Source organism: Melanerpes formicivorus, unplaced genomic scaffold, assembly GCF_026170545.1.
Source record: "Melanerpes formicivorus ecotype bairdi unplaced genomic scaffold, bMelFor1.0.p_v2 SCAF_33, whole genome shotgun sequence".
NCBI lineage: Eukaryota > Metazoa > Chordata > Aves > Piciformes > Picidae > Melanerpes > Melanerpes formicivorus.
The window spans coordinates 7,645,379-7,662,676 of record NW_027142385.1 but is presented as its reverse complement, the minus strand read 5'-3'; the positions used below and the strand labels follow the sequence as shown (position 1 = coordinate 7,662,676).

The window sequence follows — 17,298 nt, the reverse complement described above, 5'->3', positions numbered from 1 at the left end:
CTCCTTTTCCCTGCTCTCGCTCCCTCTGCTCGCTCTCAGGATCAGACAGAGATTTATTCCCTCCCTGATGCCTGTGGCATGCAGAGCTGGGGGGGGTCAGGGGAGGCACTGGTGGGACAATAACAGATAATTCAGTGGGCCCCCAGGGGCTTGTCCAGCTCCAGAGCCGATCCATCAGCAGGCAGTGCTCGTGCCAAGGTCAGCAGTAACGAGGAGGTGGTGGGGTCCCCGCTGCCCCCATGGGGCATCCTCCAGTGCAGGCTCTCCCCAATCCATGCTCCAGCCTCTAGTCTCTGCCTGAGCTGCCTTGTGCCAGCCACAGCCTGCAAGAGAGCACTGCCCCCCGAGTGCAGGAGCTGGGCTGACAGAGCCACAGGGTCCCTGTGGGTGGAAAGGTCCTTCAAGGCCCTCAAGGCACAGAATCACAGAACACATCTGGCTGGAAGAGACCTCCAAGCTCATCCAGTCCAACCCCCGACCCAGCACTGAAGGGTCAACACTAAAACACGTTCCTCAGCACCAGGTCCACAGGCTGCTTGTAGAGAGAGGATTTCCTCCTCCTCTGGGTAGTGCAGGTTCCCCAGCTCAGCACAGTGTGTCCTAGAGCACATTCCCCAGGCAAGGACTGCACAGCCATGCTACACCTGTACCTCCCCCAAACCCTGCCTGGCCAGACCCCTGCCACCTCCCACGTGCTGCCATCCACTTGGCAGTTGGCCTGTAGGTTGGGCTGACCTTGGGTGTGCTGGCAGGATTTCCCTGGCACTCTGTCATCCCCATGGCTCCTGCCGGGTCCCCCCCTCACCGTCTGCCCTCTCTTCAGCCATCCCTCTCCTCAATTTTACATCCCATTTTCCTAACAACTCCATCTCCTCCCACCCTTCCACCTCCCATTCTCTCTCTTGATCCTTTGGCAGCTGCTTTCACCGTGCTCCTGCAGCAAACTCACCTCTCCAAAGCATTTCACCACCACAGCCTCCTTTCCAACTGTTACAGTTGGCCAAGGATCCGTTGTCCAGCACCAACTCTTCCCTTTGTATCGTTTACAACAGTCCTACAGCCCCACTGACAATTGTCTCATCGGCCTTTAGCAGCTCAGCTGTTACCTTGGCCATGCCTGCAGCTTCCTGGCTCAGCTCTGTCCTTATCTTTCACCTTCCCTGAGAAAGGAGGTTGCAGTGCTCATGGTTTCTGCTCTGCAAGTGGCCTTCCCACCCAAAGGATCCCTGGAGCTTGCACACAACCAGAACAGAAGTCTAGGAGGCTGTCCTAAAGGTGCTGAGGTACTCCCAGCACCTCTTTGACAAAGGGTAGGGTTACTTTGGAGACACCTAAGGAGCATTTCAGGACACTAATGCATGGCCCTGGGGAAAATAAAAGCTATTCCAGCATCATGAATACTGGGTTCAGTTTTGGGCCCCTCAATCCAAGAAAGACACTGAGAGGCTGGAGCATGTCCAGAGAAGGGCAAAACTGGTCAAGGGTCTGGAGAACAGAGCTGGGGAGGAGCAGCTGAGGGACCTGGGGTTGCTTAGTCTGAAGAAAAGGAGACTGAAGGGAGACCTCATTGCCCCTGAAAGGAGGTTGGAGTGAGGTAGAAGTTGGTCTCTTCTCCCTAGCACCAGATGATAGAAGGAGAGGAAATAGCCTGAAATAGGCCAGGGGAGGGTTAGGTTGGAGATGAGGAAAAAAATTCTTCTCTGAAAGAGGGATCAGAACAGGCTGCCCAGGGAGGTGCTGCAGTCACCATCCTGGAGAAAGCTGAAGGGTACAGCAAGCCCACATCTACTCACTGGAAGCCAAAGAAAGAGAGGAGGATGCAAAGCCACAAAGATGCAAAAGATTGGAGCAAACAAAAGCTGTAGAAAACACAGCTGAGCACTGACAAAACAGAATGTAAAGCCAGGACACAGGGACTGGCATCACTGTCAGGCTGAAGGCACCAGAAAAGAATGCAAGAGAGCTCCACCAGCTCAGGTAATTACACATCCCAGGCAGCTCCACCACGAGAGGCACAGAGCCTCTGCCACCAGCCTCACACTGCTAAGAGAGGAATTTCTATTTCAAGAATAATTTCCTTCAGCTGGAGACATTCCAGGCTGGGTACCTGTTCCCATCCCTGTGTGAGCATCACAGCCTGCTCAGCTCCCAGCTACATCTGCCTGGATCCTGCTGCCTCGTGCCTGGCCAGAAAGCTCTCCTCCAAAACCCCTGAGCACCCCAGGAAGGTGCTGGTTGTCCTCTGGTGTGGTTACCTACTGAAGCTCTAACTGTTTCTGACTACTTCAGGCTCCTGGCTTAAGAGAAAGCAATTCAAGGTGGTCAAGAAACCTGTGGATGTGACACTTGGGGACATGGCTTAATGACCATGGTGGTGTAGGTTGATGGTTCCAGGCTGGATGTGGCTCTGAGCAACCTGATCTAGTGTGAGGTGTCCCTGCCCTTGGCAAGGGGGTTGGAACTGGATGATCCTTGAGGTCCCTTCCAACCCTAACAATTCTCTGATTCTATGGTAGACTCAATGACCTTAGAGTCTTCTACTTCAGGCTCTTGGCTTAAGAGAAAGCAGTTCAAGGTGGTCAGGAAATGTGTGGCCATGGCACTTGGGGACATGGTTTAATGGCCAAGGTTGAAGTTGGTGATCTTAGAGATCTCTTCCAACCAAAACAATTCTATGGTTCTGGGGTTGACTCAATGACTTAGAGGTCTTCTATTTCAGGTTCTTAGTATCATAGTATCAGGCAGGGTTGGAAGGCGCCACAAGGATCATCCAGTTCCAACCCCCCTGCCATGGGCAGGGACACCCCACACTAGATCAGCCTGGCCAGAGCCTCATTCAGCCTGGGCTTAAACATCTCCAGGGATGGGGCCTGAACCACCTCCCTGGACAACCCATTCCAGGGCTTCACCACTCTCATGGGGAAGAACTTCCTCCCCACCTCCAGCTTCATTCCATTCCCCCTAGTCCTATCACTACCTGAGATCCTGAGCAGTCCCTCCTTCTTGGCTTAAGAGAAAGCAGTTCAAGGTGGTCAGGAAATGTGTGGCCATGGCACGTGGGGACATGGTTTAATGGTCATGACTGAAGGTTGAAGTTGGTGATCTTAGAGATCTCTTCCAACCAAAACAATTCTGTGGTCCCATGAAAACAAGCAGCCAAGCCATGGCCTGCAGAGCATTCAAGTCCTGCACATCAGCCACAGAGCTGAGATTTATCCACCTAAGCCCACCATGGCCATCAAACCAAAATCTCCAATTAAAGTCAGCCAAAAGCTCCCCCCCAAAGAAATAAACCCAGCCCAACTTTAAAGCCCAACTTCCAGCTTGTAAAGGCAGTGATTTGATGACTAAGAGCTGGTTTGGCATCTCCACTGCAAGCCATGTTGAGCACTGTCACAAGTAGACATCTCACTCCCGGCCTGGCAGGGAATAGTAAAGCAAATTGGTGCTGTTGCAGCCCTGTGTGCTCCTAAGCACAGCTCTGAGCACCTGATAAATCTTGTAAAGTGCATGTTTACAATGGATTTTATTCTTTTTACTGTCCTCTGCATACGAGCCCTCTGAGCAAAATAACAGATCCTCTGACACTTAGAAGCAGCCACTGCCCACAGTGAAGATCATTTATATTGTTATTTCCCCTGCCCAAATTACAAGGGATTGTAAAAGCAGCTTTGGAGAGCTCAGGCCTCTGATAGCGCAGCTCCTGCACTTGCTGCAGGGGTGGAAGATTCACTGTTTCAGCTGAGAGTTTTACCAGCTCAGAGACTGGGGGGGGAAGGGGGGGAAAAAAAAAAGGGGGGAGGGGGGGAAAACCAACCAACCAACCAAAAATTGGTCCCTGAGTGTTTTCTACCCATTTTTCTCTTGTTGTTTTCTTCAGTGGTTAATGGAAAGTGAGGACAAGTGGAGATCATTTAAAAATGATCTTTCAGGTCTCTCCACGGGTTTATTGCCAGCACCTATTTAGAGGACCATAAAGCTGTAAGAGGCCTCTAACTCCACCACACAGCCCCCGAGCTTTAGGGAAATGAAGAGCCTTCAGCTTGGCTCCCTGCTCGCTCTGCCATCTCTCCGCCCCCAGCCGGCAGCCGCTAATTGAATCCGCGCCCCCAAAAAGCCTTTTAACAAATTGTAAGTGACCCTTTAGACGAATTTCCAAGTCAAGAAGCCGCCACTAACTGCTCGTCCCCCTTCTGCCATTCACCCTCATGCAAAACCCACAAACAATTAAAAGAAATCAGGCTGAGCCCAGGGCCCTCTTTCCCAATTAGCTGCAGGAGGCGATGCTGGGGAGGGTGGCTAAGTGCTTCAATTACCTCGGTCCTCCTCGCTGCCCTTGTTAGAAGAGACAGGTCCACTGGCCAAAGGGGAACAATTAAGGCAAGGCAGAGCCAGGCGGTTTGCAGGGGGATGCTGGAGCCGTGCAGGCTCTCACACAAGGGCCAGAGCTGTAATCATACCCCAGGTTCCTGCTGGGCTACACAGAGACAAATTAGCGGTAGATGGATTGCTAGCTCCGGCCCATCGGTAAGGAGGGAGGTGATAGAGCAGCACAAGGAGATGCAATCAGAGTTGTCCTGGGCTGTCAGTCCCCTTCTGGGGCAGAGGGACCTGAACATGAGGGCCTGTGGCAAGGGGCAATAGTTTGAAACTAGAGCAGGGGAGATTTAGGTTGGGTATTAGGAAGTAGCTCTTTGCTATGAGGATGATGAAACACTCGGAACAGGCTGCCCAGGGAGGCTGTGGACACCTCATCCCTGGAAGTGTTTAAGACCAGGCTAGATGAGGCTTTGAGCAACCTGGGCTGGTGGAAGGTGTTGAATGGCAGAGGAGTTGGAACTAAATGATCTTTAAGGTCACTTCCAACTCAAGCTATTCTATGACTGATGCCCTGCTGCTGCCTGCCTTGGTGGCAGCTCAGCATCCCAGGCAGAATCACCGACCCCAGCTTGTGCTTTATGTGCTGAAGACAGTCTGTGCAAGCAACACTGAGAAGCCCCACACTCCAGAGATGCTGGAGACCAAACTGGTTCCCAACAAGCTGGTGGCAGCCAGTTCAACTGCTCTGGTCATGAGCCAGGGGAAGATCTCACTATGGACCTGAATACCACAAGCCCAACCCTTCCCATCGTGGAGTACACCAGAGAGGAACACAAAGGTGGTGGCCCCTGCTGCTGTCTCCTCTATGGACTGAAGACCCCCAAACCAGATCCTGGCTGTGCAGAAGCTCATCATCTTAGATGGAAGGACACCAGCAAGGACTAAACCCCACTGAAACCTCATTGACCTTTCAGGAAGCAGTTAAATTTTCCAGGACAAACAACAGAGTTTTGATACCAGGGCTGCAAAATGCTTCCATTGTCTGACTTAGCTGTTGCAGAACGCTCATGCAGGGCCAGGTCCTGCTGTCACTAAGCTGCTGCTGAAATCAGCTCAGGCTGGGTTGGGGTTTTTTTTGGTGCAACCCAAACAGCTGTGCAGCTGCTTGGGGAAGCAATGCCTGAGCAAGTGTCCTCTGCTCCACTCCCCCCAGCACAGCCATCCTGAGCAGCAGCAGGAAGGATGCTCTGGCTACCCAGAGAGCCAACAAGAAAAGAAACCCAAGGGCTGGAGCTGATGCTAAAACATTAACAGGGAATACTTTGAACGAGACAAGAAACAGGCAATCAGGAGGCAAGGTTTTTACCCTCTTGCAGCACATTTTAAAGCAGATGCAAAGCCCCTTCCTGAGCCCCTTTGCATCCATTTTTGCCAAGCACCTTTTTTTACATGCCTTTTTCCTTGTGTGTGTGTGTGTGTGCAGCTGATGCCTGTAAAACCTTTGAGAAGAAGTTTTGAAGGGAGGCTGACAACCTTGAAACCTCGAGAGCAGCGTGGCATTGACGGCTGCCTCTCCCCGAGCCCAGTCTTATGGACAGGTTTTAATTTCGTTTTAACAAAATAGCTGTCTCCGGTGGAAGAAGCATCAAGAGCTAAATGAGGACCCATCTTGAGCTGAATCAACGTTGAGCAGACCTCGGCGCCGGCATTGATTTCCCGGGAAGAAAAAAAAACCGCCTCTGGCTACTAAACCAAATTAGTAGTCACTGATGACCAATTATTTTGCCCCACTGTGAAGGGAGAGGAGTACTAAAATTCCAGTTTGTCAGACCCAAGGCTCCCTTCTCAAGCACCTTTCAAGGAGCCTGTAACCAAAAGCCTTTCCCCACCTCCCTCCCTTCCCCCGATGGTTCTGATGCCTCTCTCCCCTCTTTTCGGCAACTTCTCTGCCTCCAAAGTTTTAATGAGCTGCTGGCTCCGAGGAGGAGCTGCCAGAAAGGGAGCCCCAGCCCAAGCTGCCGGAGCAGTATTTGGCAGGGCACAAATCACAGCTGTCAGAATTTATACACACACACACACCCCCCAAAAAGGGAGAGAAAGAAGAGAAGGGAAGGGGAAGGGAGGGAAAGGAAAGGAAGGTGTCAGCCTAATGTTTGCAAATTATAATTACCATTTCTCTTGCATGTCCCTGGTGCCTTCATTTCAGCTAAATCCCAGCTCTGAGGTATCAGCTGCAAAAGCACTGAAGGCTCATGCTGAATAAAATAGATTTAACTGGTTTGTAGCTCATTTAAGGCCTACACTGGTTTTATTTTAACACTGTTAATACTTTATTATGCCTGGGTTTTTTTTTTTTTAAGGTTGTTTTCCTGGCCAGGCAGCCCTATTAGGCAGGCTGCAGCTCCTTGTGCAAGGAGCTTCCTGGCAGGCTGGCAGCACCACATTGTGTAACCAAGTTAGCAGGAGCTTGTCACTGCAGTTGGAAAATAGGTCTGTACCCTGCCTCTTGAAAGTAAATTAGAGAGAGAGCCTATTAGAGAGACAGGGACTGCTTGAGGGATAATAGTTCTGAAAGTGTGCACAGATAAATTCTAAAATATTTAGGGATTGTCAAGCACCAGAAGTGGCTCCAACTATTTGACTATAAAAGGAAGCACCTGATTCTTTCATTAATTTCCTTCTTCTTCTTCTTCTTTTTCCACAATTATAAATAATTTGTCACACCCTATCAGAGCTTCTTTCCCTTCCCTTTCTGTGGCAGGGCGCTGGTGCCAAAACCCAGATGATCTGAGCTCCCCTGAAGGAGGTGGAGTTTAATCCAGCAGAAGTGGTTGGGTTTTTTTTTCTCCAGTGGGTGCTTCTTCCCCTCACTCTCCCCACAGCAGCCACACACCACAAACAGCCAAATCCTCCCAGCTCAGGGTGACAAAAGGAAGCAGAACACCCAAACCCTTCGTTCCCGCCCTTAAGCAGCGCTAAAGCAAGAGGAGCTTGTCCCAAAGGCCAGCTGCAAGTAAGCAACTGCCACACTGCCAATAGTGAGGCCAAAGTTCCCCCCACCCCACCCCAAGAAGAGCAGAGTTTGACCTACAAAGAGCAAACCACCTCGCTGTGACCTTGGGCAGAGAAGTGTCACCTGCTGCCCCCTGCTCCTCCTCACTGCTTCCCTCAAAGGAGGCAGGAGAAGCCAGGAGAAGCCTCACACCCTACAGCCCCACCAGAGCTCAGATCCACAGCTCAGCACAGGAACCATTCCCACCCATTTCAGAGGCAGTGCCTGCCTGCAGCAGCCCAGGCAGGAGCCTATATTTTGCTGGTTCAGGACTTAAACGCGATTAATCACACGGCAGGGAAGGATCTCTGAAGAGCACCAACCCAAATGTGTCCTTTCAAGCATTTACTTACGAGCCAGCTGTGGACTAATCAGTCACCAACTGCCTGGTCCACTGGAGATGGTAAAAGTCACCTCCATAGAGATGTGAGAACACATTCAGCTACCACAATTAAGAGCTAAAACCAAAATCAAATCAATACTCAAGCACCACAGACAAAGGGCTCTGTCTTTCCCTGCAGCCCTTCCACACCAGGGAAGCTCCTGCCTTGGAGAGCAAAGGGCCAGGCCAAGGGAATGAGCCCATGAGCAAGGCTGGCAGCAGCACATGGTGAGGACCACCACAACGCAATGAGGCTGGAGACCCACGAGCACAATCAGCCACTTGACCACAGCTTTGCCACCTTCTTATCCTCTGAGAGCCCTTTTCTCCCCCCTCAGCTCTGATCAGTAGGAAATGCCAAACTGGAAGGGAAGGAGAGGAGAGAAGGAGGCACAAGAAAGGGTGAAGGTCAGTGTGGCCCTGGGCACCAAGTCTGGGGAGCAGCAGAGCTGATTTGTAAGGCAAGCCCTGCAAAGCCCTGCAGCCTGTGATCTGTGGGAGAGGAGGGCTGCAGAAGGATGTCTCCTCTGATATGAATGCCCCCTCGGGATGGATATTGCTGGATTGCACATCTAGTATCATTAGAAAACACCACCATAGATTAGGCTGGTTTGAAGCATGTGGAGTGCAATAATTAAGTAATAAAAGTCACCACGGGGGTGAAGGAACAAGAAGCAGAAGAGTTACTATTTGCATACGAGCTGCTGGAGCCCTCCCTCATCATCAGAGGTTCTCCAGGCTGCTACAAACTGGTTGCTCCCCAGTTTGGGCACACTCCTGCCAAAAGCCACCAAGCACCAACTCACTCTGTGGCACACAGGCTGCATAAAACAACCTTCTGGTGGAGCTGGTGGCCCAGAAGTGCTTCAGCAGTCATCTCAGGGCTCCAGTACCTTGCTGTTGGTCCAGACAGGCAGGGAACATTCTGCCTTTGTTATGAGAGCTGCAGCTGAAGGCAGTGGGCTACAGTTGGGAGAGAGCAGGGGGTGATGGCTCCAGACATTGGTTGCTGCTGAGATGGGAGAAGTCCTCTTGAGCAAGATATACACGGGCCAGGACAAACAGAAGTTGAGCTCAAGGTTCTGCATCACCCTCAAGTGTTTGTTTTTTGAGGGGAAGGAGCAGCAAGGCCACAGCAGTAAGTGATGTGCTGTCCCCCAAGGCCACAACTCTGCTGCTGCCACTGCCAGGTCTGCCTCCCATGCTGGCTGATGAAGCTAAAGCATCCTCACTTGCAAGGAGCAAGGCTCAACACTTGCAGTCTAGAGCTCTACCACAAGCTGGGCAATTTCATGCCAGCTCAGAGCATCTCAACAGGACCCCAGCCAGCAAAGCACTGTTTTCCTGTAGTCTGCAGCTCCTCTGCCTCCTCCTGGCCAGGATGCTCCCTGGTACCCTGTTTCAGGGAGCAAATACATCTGCTTGGTCCTCTGAGTTCCAGAGTAGCAGCACATAGGCTCAGCTTTCTTCTTCTGGACCTTGTCCCAGTCAGGGCTTTCATTACCCACCACCAGGTACCAACTGGGAAGTGCTCTCCTGGAGCCATAGCATGGCCCAGGGTTGAGCCACAGCCTGTGGTGCTCCATGGCCCTCCCTCTGCTTGAGCAGAGATGGTGATATGGGCTCTGTGAAAGGTGGTGCAAAGACACAAGTTGTGCCTGTCCTGGGGAATGTCCTAACAGAACTGTGCACCAGGTTACCCGCAGCATGTGCAGGCTGTGGTGCTGCAAATGAAGGTAGGTTTGAGCCTTGCTTGCAGAGAAAGCCTTTCCCAGGGAGGTTAATTCATGTTCTCAGCAGCCACACCTTCCAGGAGCAGAGAGAGGAGCCAGTGTGGGGAGGCAGAGAGCTGTTAGCCCTGGAGATGATATTGTTCTCTCTCCAATGTTTTCCAGGCCTTCCACCCCCATTTATGACCTCCTCCAACACAAATACAAGGAGCTGTGGATGGAGCAGCAGAGAGCCCTGGCAGTAGCCCAGCGAGTGGTAAAGAAAAAGGTGATCACGCCCCAGCAGAGCTTTCCCTTGCTCTGCACACCACTGCTACCAGGCAGGACCCCCCTGCTGGCCTACCCCACCGTGGATGGGTTCCTCCCAGCCATGGGGAAAGCTTTTTGCTGGGAAAACTTCCTCCCTGACTGTTAGGAGGCTGGTGAAAGCCAGCAAAGATGAGCTTCTCCCCAGCCAAGATGCCTGGCTTCAGCCAGCAGCTCTGGGAGTGAACCCCAGCCATGCAAATCACAGCACCAAAGACAAAAGGGAAGGTGAGGTCTTGGTAAAGACTTTCTGTACCTGAGAATATAAACAGAATCTGAGACAGCTCTCCCCAGGGCAGCAGTGCTTTGGCCAAGGCCTTTCAAAGGCTTGGACACCAGTCCCACAGCGGTGCTGGTCCCACAGAGACACCTTTACAGCAATCATCAAGGATCTGTCCTCATCAGGATGCCTCTAGTCACGAGGTGCTCAGACAAACTCCTGGTAGCAATTCAAATGCAGGCTCTGGGCCTCCTTTTCAATGTCATCACAGCAGTAAAACACAAAGAAATCAGGTTTGAATTATCTTGGGTGTCATCCTCACCCCAGGAGCTCTGCAGACTGTCCACTGGACAGCATCAGCCCTACTCAGGTTACCTGTCAGAGTGCATAGACTCATGGAATCAGAGCCATGGAATCAGAGAATCATGGAATTGGTTGAGTTGGAAAGGACCTTAAAGATCATCCAGACAGCCAACAAACATTCAAAGAGCCAGCACCAGCCCTGCTCCTGGCATGGCTTGGTTGATGCCAGCGCCCTCAGCAGCTGTTAGTGTTCAGCACCCCAGTACTGCAATAACATTTAAAAGCAGCCAACGACTGTTTTATTAGTTAATGGCTCAAGGAAGAGTCGAGTTAATATGGTAATGACCAATTTCAATGGGCTTGCTGCCATCACAAACGATGCTTTATGGTTGAAGTGCAAGAATAGAGTGGTCTTAATTAGCAGCTACTTTATGAATGCACAAGCCTAGGGTGCTGGAAAGTGCATCCCCACCTTATCTGTTAATGATTGATGGCTTTAATCATTACATTCCCTCCATCAAGTTCCCAAAGCCTGCAGCCACCCATTCCTGCCAGCAACACCAACCTACATCCTGGAGCACAGAGCCAGAGATTCCTCAGGCTTTCACACAGGGGGCAAAGCAGCACACAGTGGCCAAAACATCACACAGTGCTCCGCGCTGCCTTTGCTGGAACCATCAAGACCTCTAAGCTGCAATTAATCAGGAGAGGAACACACACCAGACAGCCAGGAAACCCTTCCCCCATGGTAGGAGTGATGGAAATGACTTTCCCAGCCAGTGCTGAGCCCTAGCTGTAGCTCACAGGGCTCCCTGCAGGCAGTGGTCATCTCCCTGGGATGCTGCTAAAGCAGACCCTGAGAGCTGGCAGCTGCTCCTGGGTTGAGTTTTTCCTTTCCCCTCAGTGTGTTTTTGATACCAGTGTTAGATGCATACACAAGGAAAAACTACCCAGATCAGCCATTTGTGATCATCAGTCCATGGTGACCTTGAGCTCTGCTACTGCCCAGGGTGACAGCAGCCTGGGGCAGGTATCTGGGCAGCCCCTTCAGCCCCTTCCTCCCTTCCTCTCCACTTTTGGTTACAGAAAGACAAAGCACGCGAGACCCGCACCACGCTGCTGCGGAGAGCGCCAGCCCCGGCACAGGAGGAGTCCTTCTGGCACCTGCCCCGTTTGGAGAAGGTAGGGAGCCCTTGGCTGGACCCAAGGACATCATCTAACCTTGCCCAAACCCTCAGCACACGATGAAGGTAGACACAAGGACCTGAACTTGGAGCTCCATGAGAGCCACACCTCAGAACGGTCCTGCTCTGGATGTGCTCAACCATCAACTCCTTTGGGATTGTTTTGCCACCATAAGCCCTGGCAGAAAGGCAGCAGCTGCCCAGATAAGGGCTTAATGACTTCTCTTCTAGCTTGTGTGCACTTTCAGGAGCTTCAGGAGATGAGGAACATCTTTTTTCTACCTCTTTCTTAGCAGTTGCTCTCTGCTGGTGTCCCCACAACTACCCAACACAAGCAGGGCACACAAACCTGCAGCCTGGCATTTTGTCACCAATTCAAGCCATGCCAAAAGTTTCAAGAACCATTTCCACCCCAAGGTTTAGAACTTTCAGGTTCTATCAGGTGATAGAACAAGAAGAAATACCCTAAAGATGCACCAGGGGAGACTTAGGTTCCTATAGAAACTATTTCTTTGTGGTCAGGGATTGGCACAGGCTGCCCAGGGAGGTGGTGGAGTCCCCATGCCTGGAGGTGTTCAAGAAACCTGTGGCCATGGCACTTCAGGACATGGTTTGATGGCCATGGTGGTGCTGGGCTGAAGGTTGGACTCAATCTTGGAGGTTATCTCCAACCAAAACAATCCTATGATCCTTTCCAGGAAGCCTGCACTCTTGAGAGGTCTCTGAACTACCTGGCTGACAATGTTCACCCTGGAACAGAGCACAGAGTCTAGCCAGGCTCCAGGTGTTCATGGGACCTCCTTAACTGATCCAAAAGAGAGACTAGGTGAAGACCTCTTGTTCTAGCAATGGGATCTAAACATCTCCCTGAATTCATTTCCACATCCTGCTGGGCTCTAGGATATTTGACAGCTTTGTTTGGGACCACTTTAGGAAGGAAGGAAGGAAAGCAGTTGGGCACACAGCATGGGGAAGAGACAGCAGAAAGTCTGCAAGCACTGAAACCCTGCAGGGAGTTTGCATGGCCAAAATCATACCTGGCATCAACATCTGGCACCCAGGAAGTTCCACCTCAACATGAGGAAAACCTCCTTTGATGTGAGGCTGCTGGAGCCCTGGAGCAGGCTGCCCAGAGAGGTAGTGGAGTCTCCTCCAGAGACTTCCAAGCCCCATCTAGATGTGCTCCTGTGTGACCTGCCCTGGCTGATCCTGCTTTGGCAGCAGGGCTGCATCTTCAGAGGTCCCTTCCAACCCCTACCATTCAGTGATTCTAGGATTGATAGAAACCACTGCAAAGAGCCTCCCAGCCCTCCATCCCAGCCCCAGTTCTGATGGGTTGGGTTGGAGTTTCTTTTCCCCCCAGGCTGTTGGTTTTTAACCACAGTTAAAGCCAAAGACAAAACCCTGCGACTTCCTGAAGCTGATTTAGTTGTACAAGTTGGAGAGTTTTGACCAAGAAGTGTGGTTTTGCACCACCTTGATGTATTCCTCTTCTGCCCTGTCTAGGACTGTCCGATTAGCATATGTCAGTAATCATTTATCCCTGCTGCCTGTCAGCACAGAGCTGCTGCTGCTGCGGCTGGTGTCAGGCAGGGAACATGACCGATCGCTGTTAAACAGCTTGTGGAAGTCACACGAGATACTGGGGCAAGCCTCCTCTTTACAGCTCCTCTCACCCCAGACCTTCCCATCACTACTCATTTTTCAGCCTGTGTTTTCCTTCGTGCTTTCCTCTGCCTTTCATCCATGACTGTGGTTGGGTTCCTCCCGCAGCCGCAGCTCTCAAACCTCCCTCCCCAGGTCTTTTCTTCTCCTCTTTCTCCTTTCCCTCTTCCTCCCTTCCCTCCCACGAACAGCATCCAGGGAGGAGGGACAAGGGACAGTAAAAATCGTCCAGTTCCAACCCCTGTGCCATGGGCAGAGACATCTTCCACTTAGCCCAGGTTGCTCATGGCTTCACCCAACCTGGCTTGGAACACCTCCAGGGAGGGGACATCCACAGCCTCCCTGGGCAACCTGTGCCAGTGCCTCCCCAGCCTCGCTGTAGAGAATTTCTTCCTGATCTCCAACCTAAATCCACCTTCTTCCAGCTTAAATCCATTCCCTCCATGCATCTTTTAAACACCTCCAGGGCTGGCAAGTTTCCTTCCTCCTGGGTTGGTGGGGCTGGCAGCTCTGCCTCCACCCGGGCTGGCAGCTCTGCCTCCGCCCTCTCTTTACTGGCCCAAAGGAAGAGGAGGAAACCACACTAAAAATAGAAATGCAGCAACTTTGGACACCACTTTTGTCACCATTTGCTGCCTTCCCCAGCAGATGAAACGAGCTGAGATATGAATAAGCGATAAGCAATTGACGAGCAACTGCTCAGGTACCTTTGGCAAAAGACTTAATTTGCAACCTGGCACAAAAATCAAAGGCTCTGTCAACTCCTGAGCATCTCCCCACATCCTCCTTGTGCTACCTGGGAAAGCTCTGTCAGGTAAAATTTCCACTGAAAGTAATTAGAGGAATCCCCACTGGATGGGGGAGGTAAAAAAATAAAGAGAAACCCCCAACCAAACAACCCCAAGAAGAAACTTGGCAGGAAAATTCTGGGCTCCTGAATTTGATTCTCACCAGGGATCTGCTCTCTGCTGGCAGCCTGATCCTTCATCAGAATTAGCAGCTGAGGTTTAACACACAGGCAGAGGAATGTTCTGCATTTTTTTTTAATGCCTTACCTCTATTTTATATATATATATATATTTTGTCAGAGGAGCTGAACTGACAAACACAGCTCCTGTAGCGCTGCAGCTGCTGGCTTGTCAGGAAAGCCAAACATCTCTGCTGAAACAACCTTCTACAAGTTGATTGCCTACCCTCCCAAAAGGTTTCACTTGCTCGTGGAAGAATCATGGAGTGGTTTCAGTTGGGAAAGGCCTCCAGGATTGAGTCCAACCTTCAACCCAGCACCACCACAGCCACCAAAACATGCCCCAGAGGGCCATGACCACAGGTTCCTCAAACATCTCCAGGGACTGGGACTCCAGTACCTCCCTGGGCAGCCTCTGCCAATCCCTGACCACTCTTGCAGCAAAGAGATTTTTCCTACCCTCCAACCTAACCCTCCCCTGGCACAATTTCAGGCCATTTCCTCTCCTATCACCTCATACCAGGGAGATGAGACCAACCCCCACCTCACTCCAACCTCTTTTCAGGGAGCTGCAGAGAGCAATGAGGTCTCCCCTCGGCCTCCTTTGTTTCTCCAGACTAAACACCCCCAGTTTCCTCAGCTGCTCCTCACCAGACCCCTTCCTCAGACCCCTCCCCAGCTTCCTTGCCCTTCTCTGGACATGCTCCAGCACCTCAATGTCCTGAGGGGCCCAAAACTGACCCCAGTTTTCAATGTGTGGCCTCACCAGTACATCCAAGCCCTGGTGCTCAAAGGCAGCACAAGCAACTAGTGGCAGCCAGTGTCCCTTGTTATGGAGGTATTCACCCATGAAGGGACAGACCTGGGGTGTTTGCAGCCCCTCAGAGTGAGATCACACATACTGTGCTGGGTTACAGGCGAGCACCTCCCACTGCTGCCCACAGCTTCATACATGAGTCCACAGAACTGCACATCAAATGGACTTGGGGTTTCATTCATGGACCTCTTCTGCAGAGATGCTATTCACTAAGAGACAACTTCATTTGAAGTAAAACCCTTGCTTGACATGAAAAGGGTCAGGATTCATACCTCAGAGACACATGAGCAGGGAGGTTGGACTAGGTGACCCCCAGAGGTCCCTTTCAACCCTCACCGTTCAGTGGTTCTATGAGGTCAGCATGAAAGCTGCCAGCTCTGGTCTGACCCCAGGACATCTGCCATGGTGGGGACACACTAGGCTACATCTCCAGTGGGTCAGTTCTCCTTTACTCCCACTATTACAGCCCAGACCATGTGTCAGTGGTCCCCAGTGCCAGGACAAGAGGTAATGGGCATCAAGTTAAGCACAGGAAGTTCCATCTAAACATGAGCAGGAACTTCTTTACTTTGAGGGTGGCAGAGCACTGCAGCAGGCTGCCCAGAGAGGTGGTGGGGTCTCCTCTGGAGGCTTTCAAGGCCTGCCTGTGTGTATTCTTTCATCTCTCTTCCCATCTGCCATTATTCTCCATCCTCCCAACCCCAGCTCCCTCTCTGCTCCTTCCTCCACCAAGATCCATTTCCTCCCCAACAGAGGCAGTTCTCTGCAACCCTCCTCTCTTGGTGGCCCTGCCTCTGCCATCACTGCTCCTTGGAGACGTTCAAAACCTGCCTGGACATTGCAATCCTGGACAAGCTGCTCTGGGTGACCCTGCTCTGGGAGGGGAGGGTTGGACTTGCTCTTCAGAGATCCTCTCCCATTCTGTGATCCTGTGATTCCCAGAATGAGGAAAAACTGAGCTGATAAAACCCACTCCCATTTATTAAACCAGCTAAAGACATGACTGGCAGGAACATCCATTTAACATCCAGTTAAAGCCACAACTGCCAGCAACATCCACTTAACATCCAGTTAAAGCCATGACTGCCAGGAAAAGCCCCAGGATTTGCAACCCTCATCAGCCAGCAGACACCTCCGAGTGCAGCTCATCTTGGCCAGGGTAATGTCTGTTTTAAAAGCACCTGTGCCTCTCTCTCCCCAACTTGTCATGCCATTTGTTGACAACCCTATTGAAAGCCACTCTCAGCACGGCTCTGAAGGATCTTTCAGCACCTCTTTCTCTTTTCTAGACAGTTTTTGAAGGGGAGGAAGAGGGAAAGGGAGAAAAAAAAAAAGGGAAAAAAGTAATAAGAAAAAAAATAATCATCATAAAAAAAGAAAACCAAACCCAAGCCATCAATACAGGGGGAAAAAGGCATCAGCAGCCAACATGGGCTGATGAAGCGGCTCACCTGGGCCCCCCAGCACACCGCCTCCAATTAAATCAAAATGGTTTGTTTTTAATGGTCTTTTACACTGACAAGTGGGCTATCATTCCAGGCCTAGAGAGCTGTCAGGGAGCCGAGGCAAATCCTCCGTTGATAATGCCCAATGCTTCCAATTAGGAGCCGAGGCCGCTCCTGGCGCACTAACGATTCCCCAGCCTCCCCCAAGGCCCCTTCGGCGTCGGCTTGGTTCATCTTCGCCCTTCCTCCGCCGCAAATTACTGACACAAAACGGAGGCGCCCCGGTGCCTCCTTCCCCACGCCGGGCCCCGGCCCTGTTGGATTTAATGAGGCGATGGAAGTTGGGTGTTTTTTTTCCGTGTGTGTGTGTGTGTATCTTTCGCTAAATTCTTTTCTTGTTTGACAGCTGCTTGAGTGTTGACCTTATAAAAGATTTAGTGTTTCTCATTATTTTCTGTCAAGCTTTACAAGCCGTGGCTCCGCCGACATCATTTGCATCTCGATGCCAGCGAGCCCGAGAGCCGGCGTGGGGATGCTCCCTGAGACCTGCAGCCCTGGCTGCACCCTGCCCTGCCCTGGGGTTTATTCCCTCCTCCTCTCCCGGAAAAATAGCTACAAACATGGCACTGGGGTTCATTGCCTCCTTACCCCCTGGTAAAACACCTACTGACATGGCACTGGGGTTCAGTCCCTCCTCACCCCCAAGAAAAACATTTACTGACATGGCACTGGGATTCAGTCCCTCCTCACCCCCTAGAAATACATCTACTGACACAGCACTGGGGTTCATTGCCTCCTCACCCCCTAGAAAAACATCTACTGACATGGCACTGGGGTTCAGTCCCTCCTCACCCCCTAGAAATACATCTACTGACACAGCACTGGGGTTCATTGCCTCCTCACCCCC

General features: G+C 51.5%; 1 protein-coding gene across 1 annotated transcript in view; it reads left to right on the top strand.

Annotated features, from left to right (window-relative positions):
• Window positions 1-17,298, top strand: part of CFAP77 (cilia and flagella associated protein 77) — a 66,701-nt gene that overhangs the window by 46,087 nt on the left and 3,316 nt on the right. The window contains exons 4-5 of the mRNA XM_068155952.1: window positions 9,650-9,752; window positions 11,400-11,495. Coding sequence (XP_068012053.1) covers window positions 9,650-9,752; window positions 11,400-11,495 — 199 coding nt within the window. The remainder of the gene's footprint in view (window positions 1-9,649; window positions 9,753-11,399; window positions 11,496-17,298) is intronic.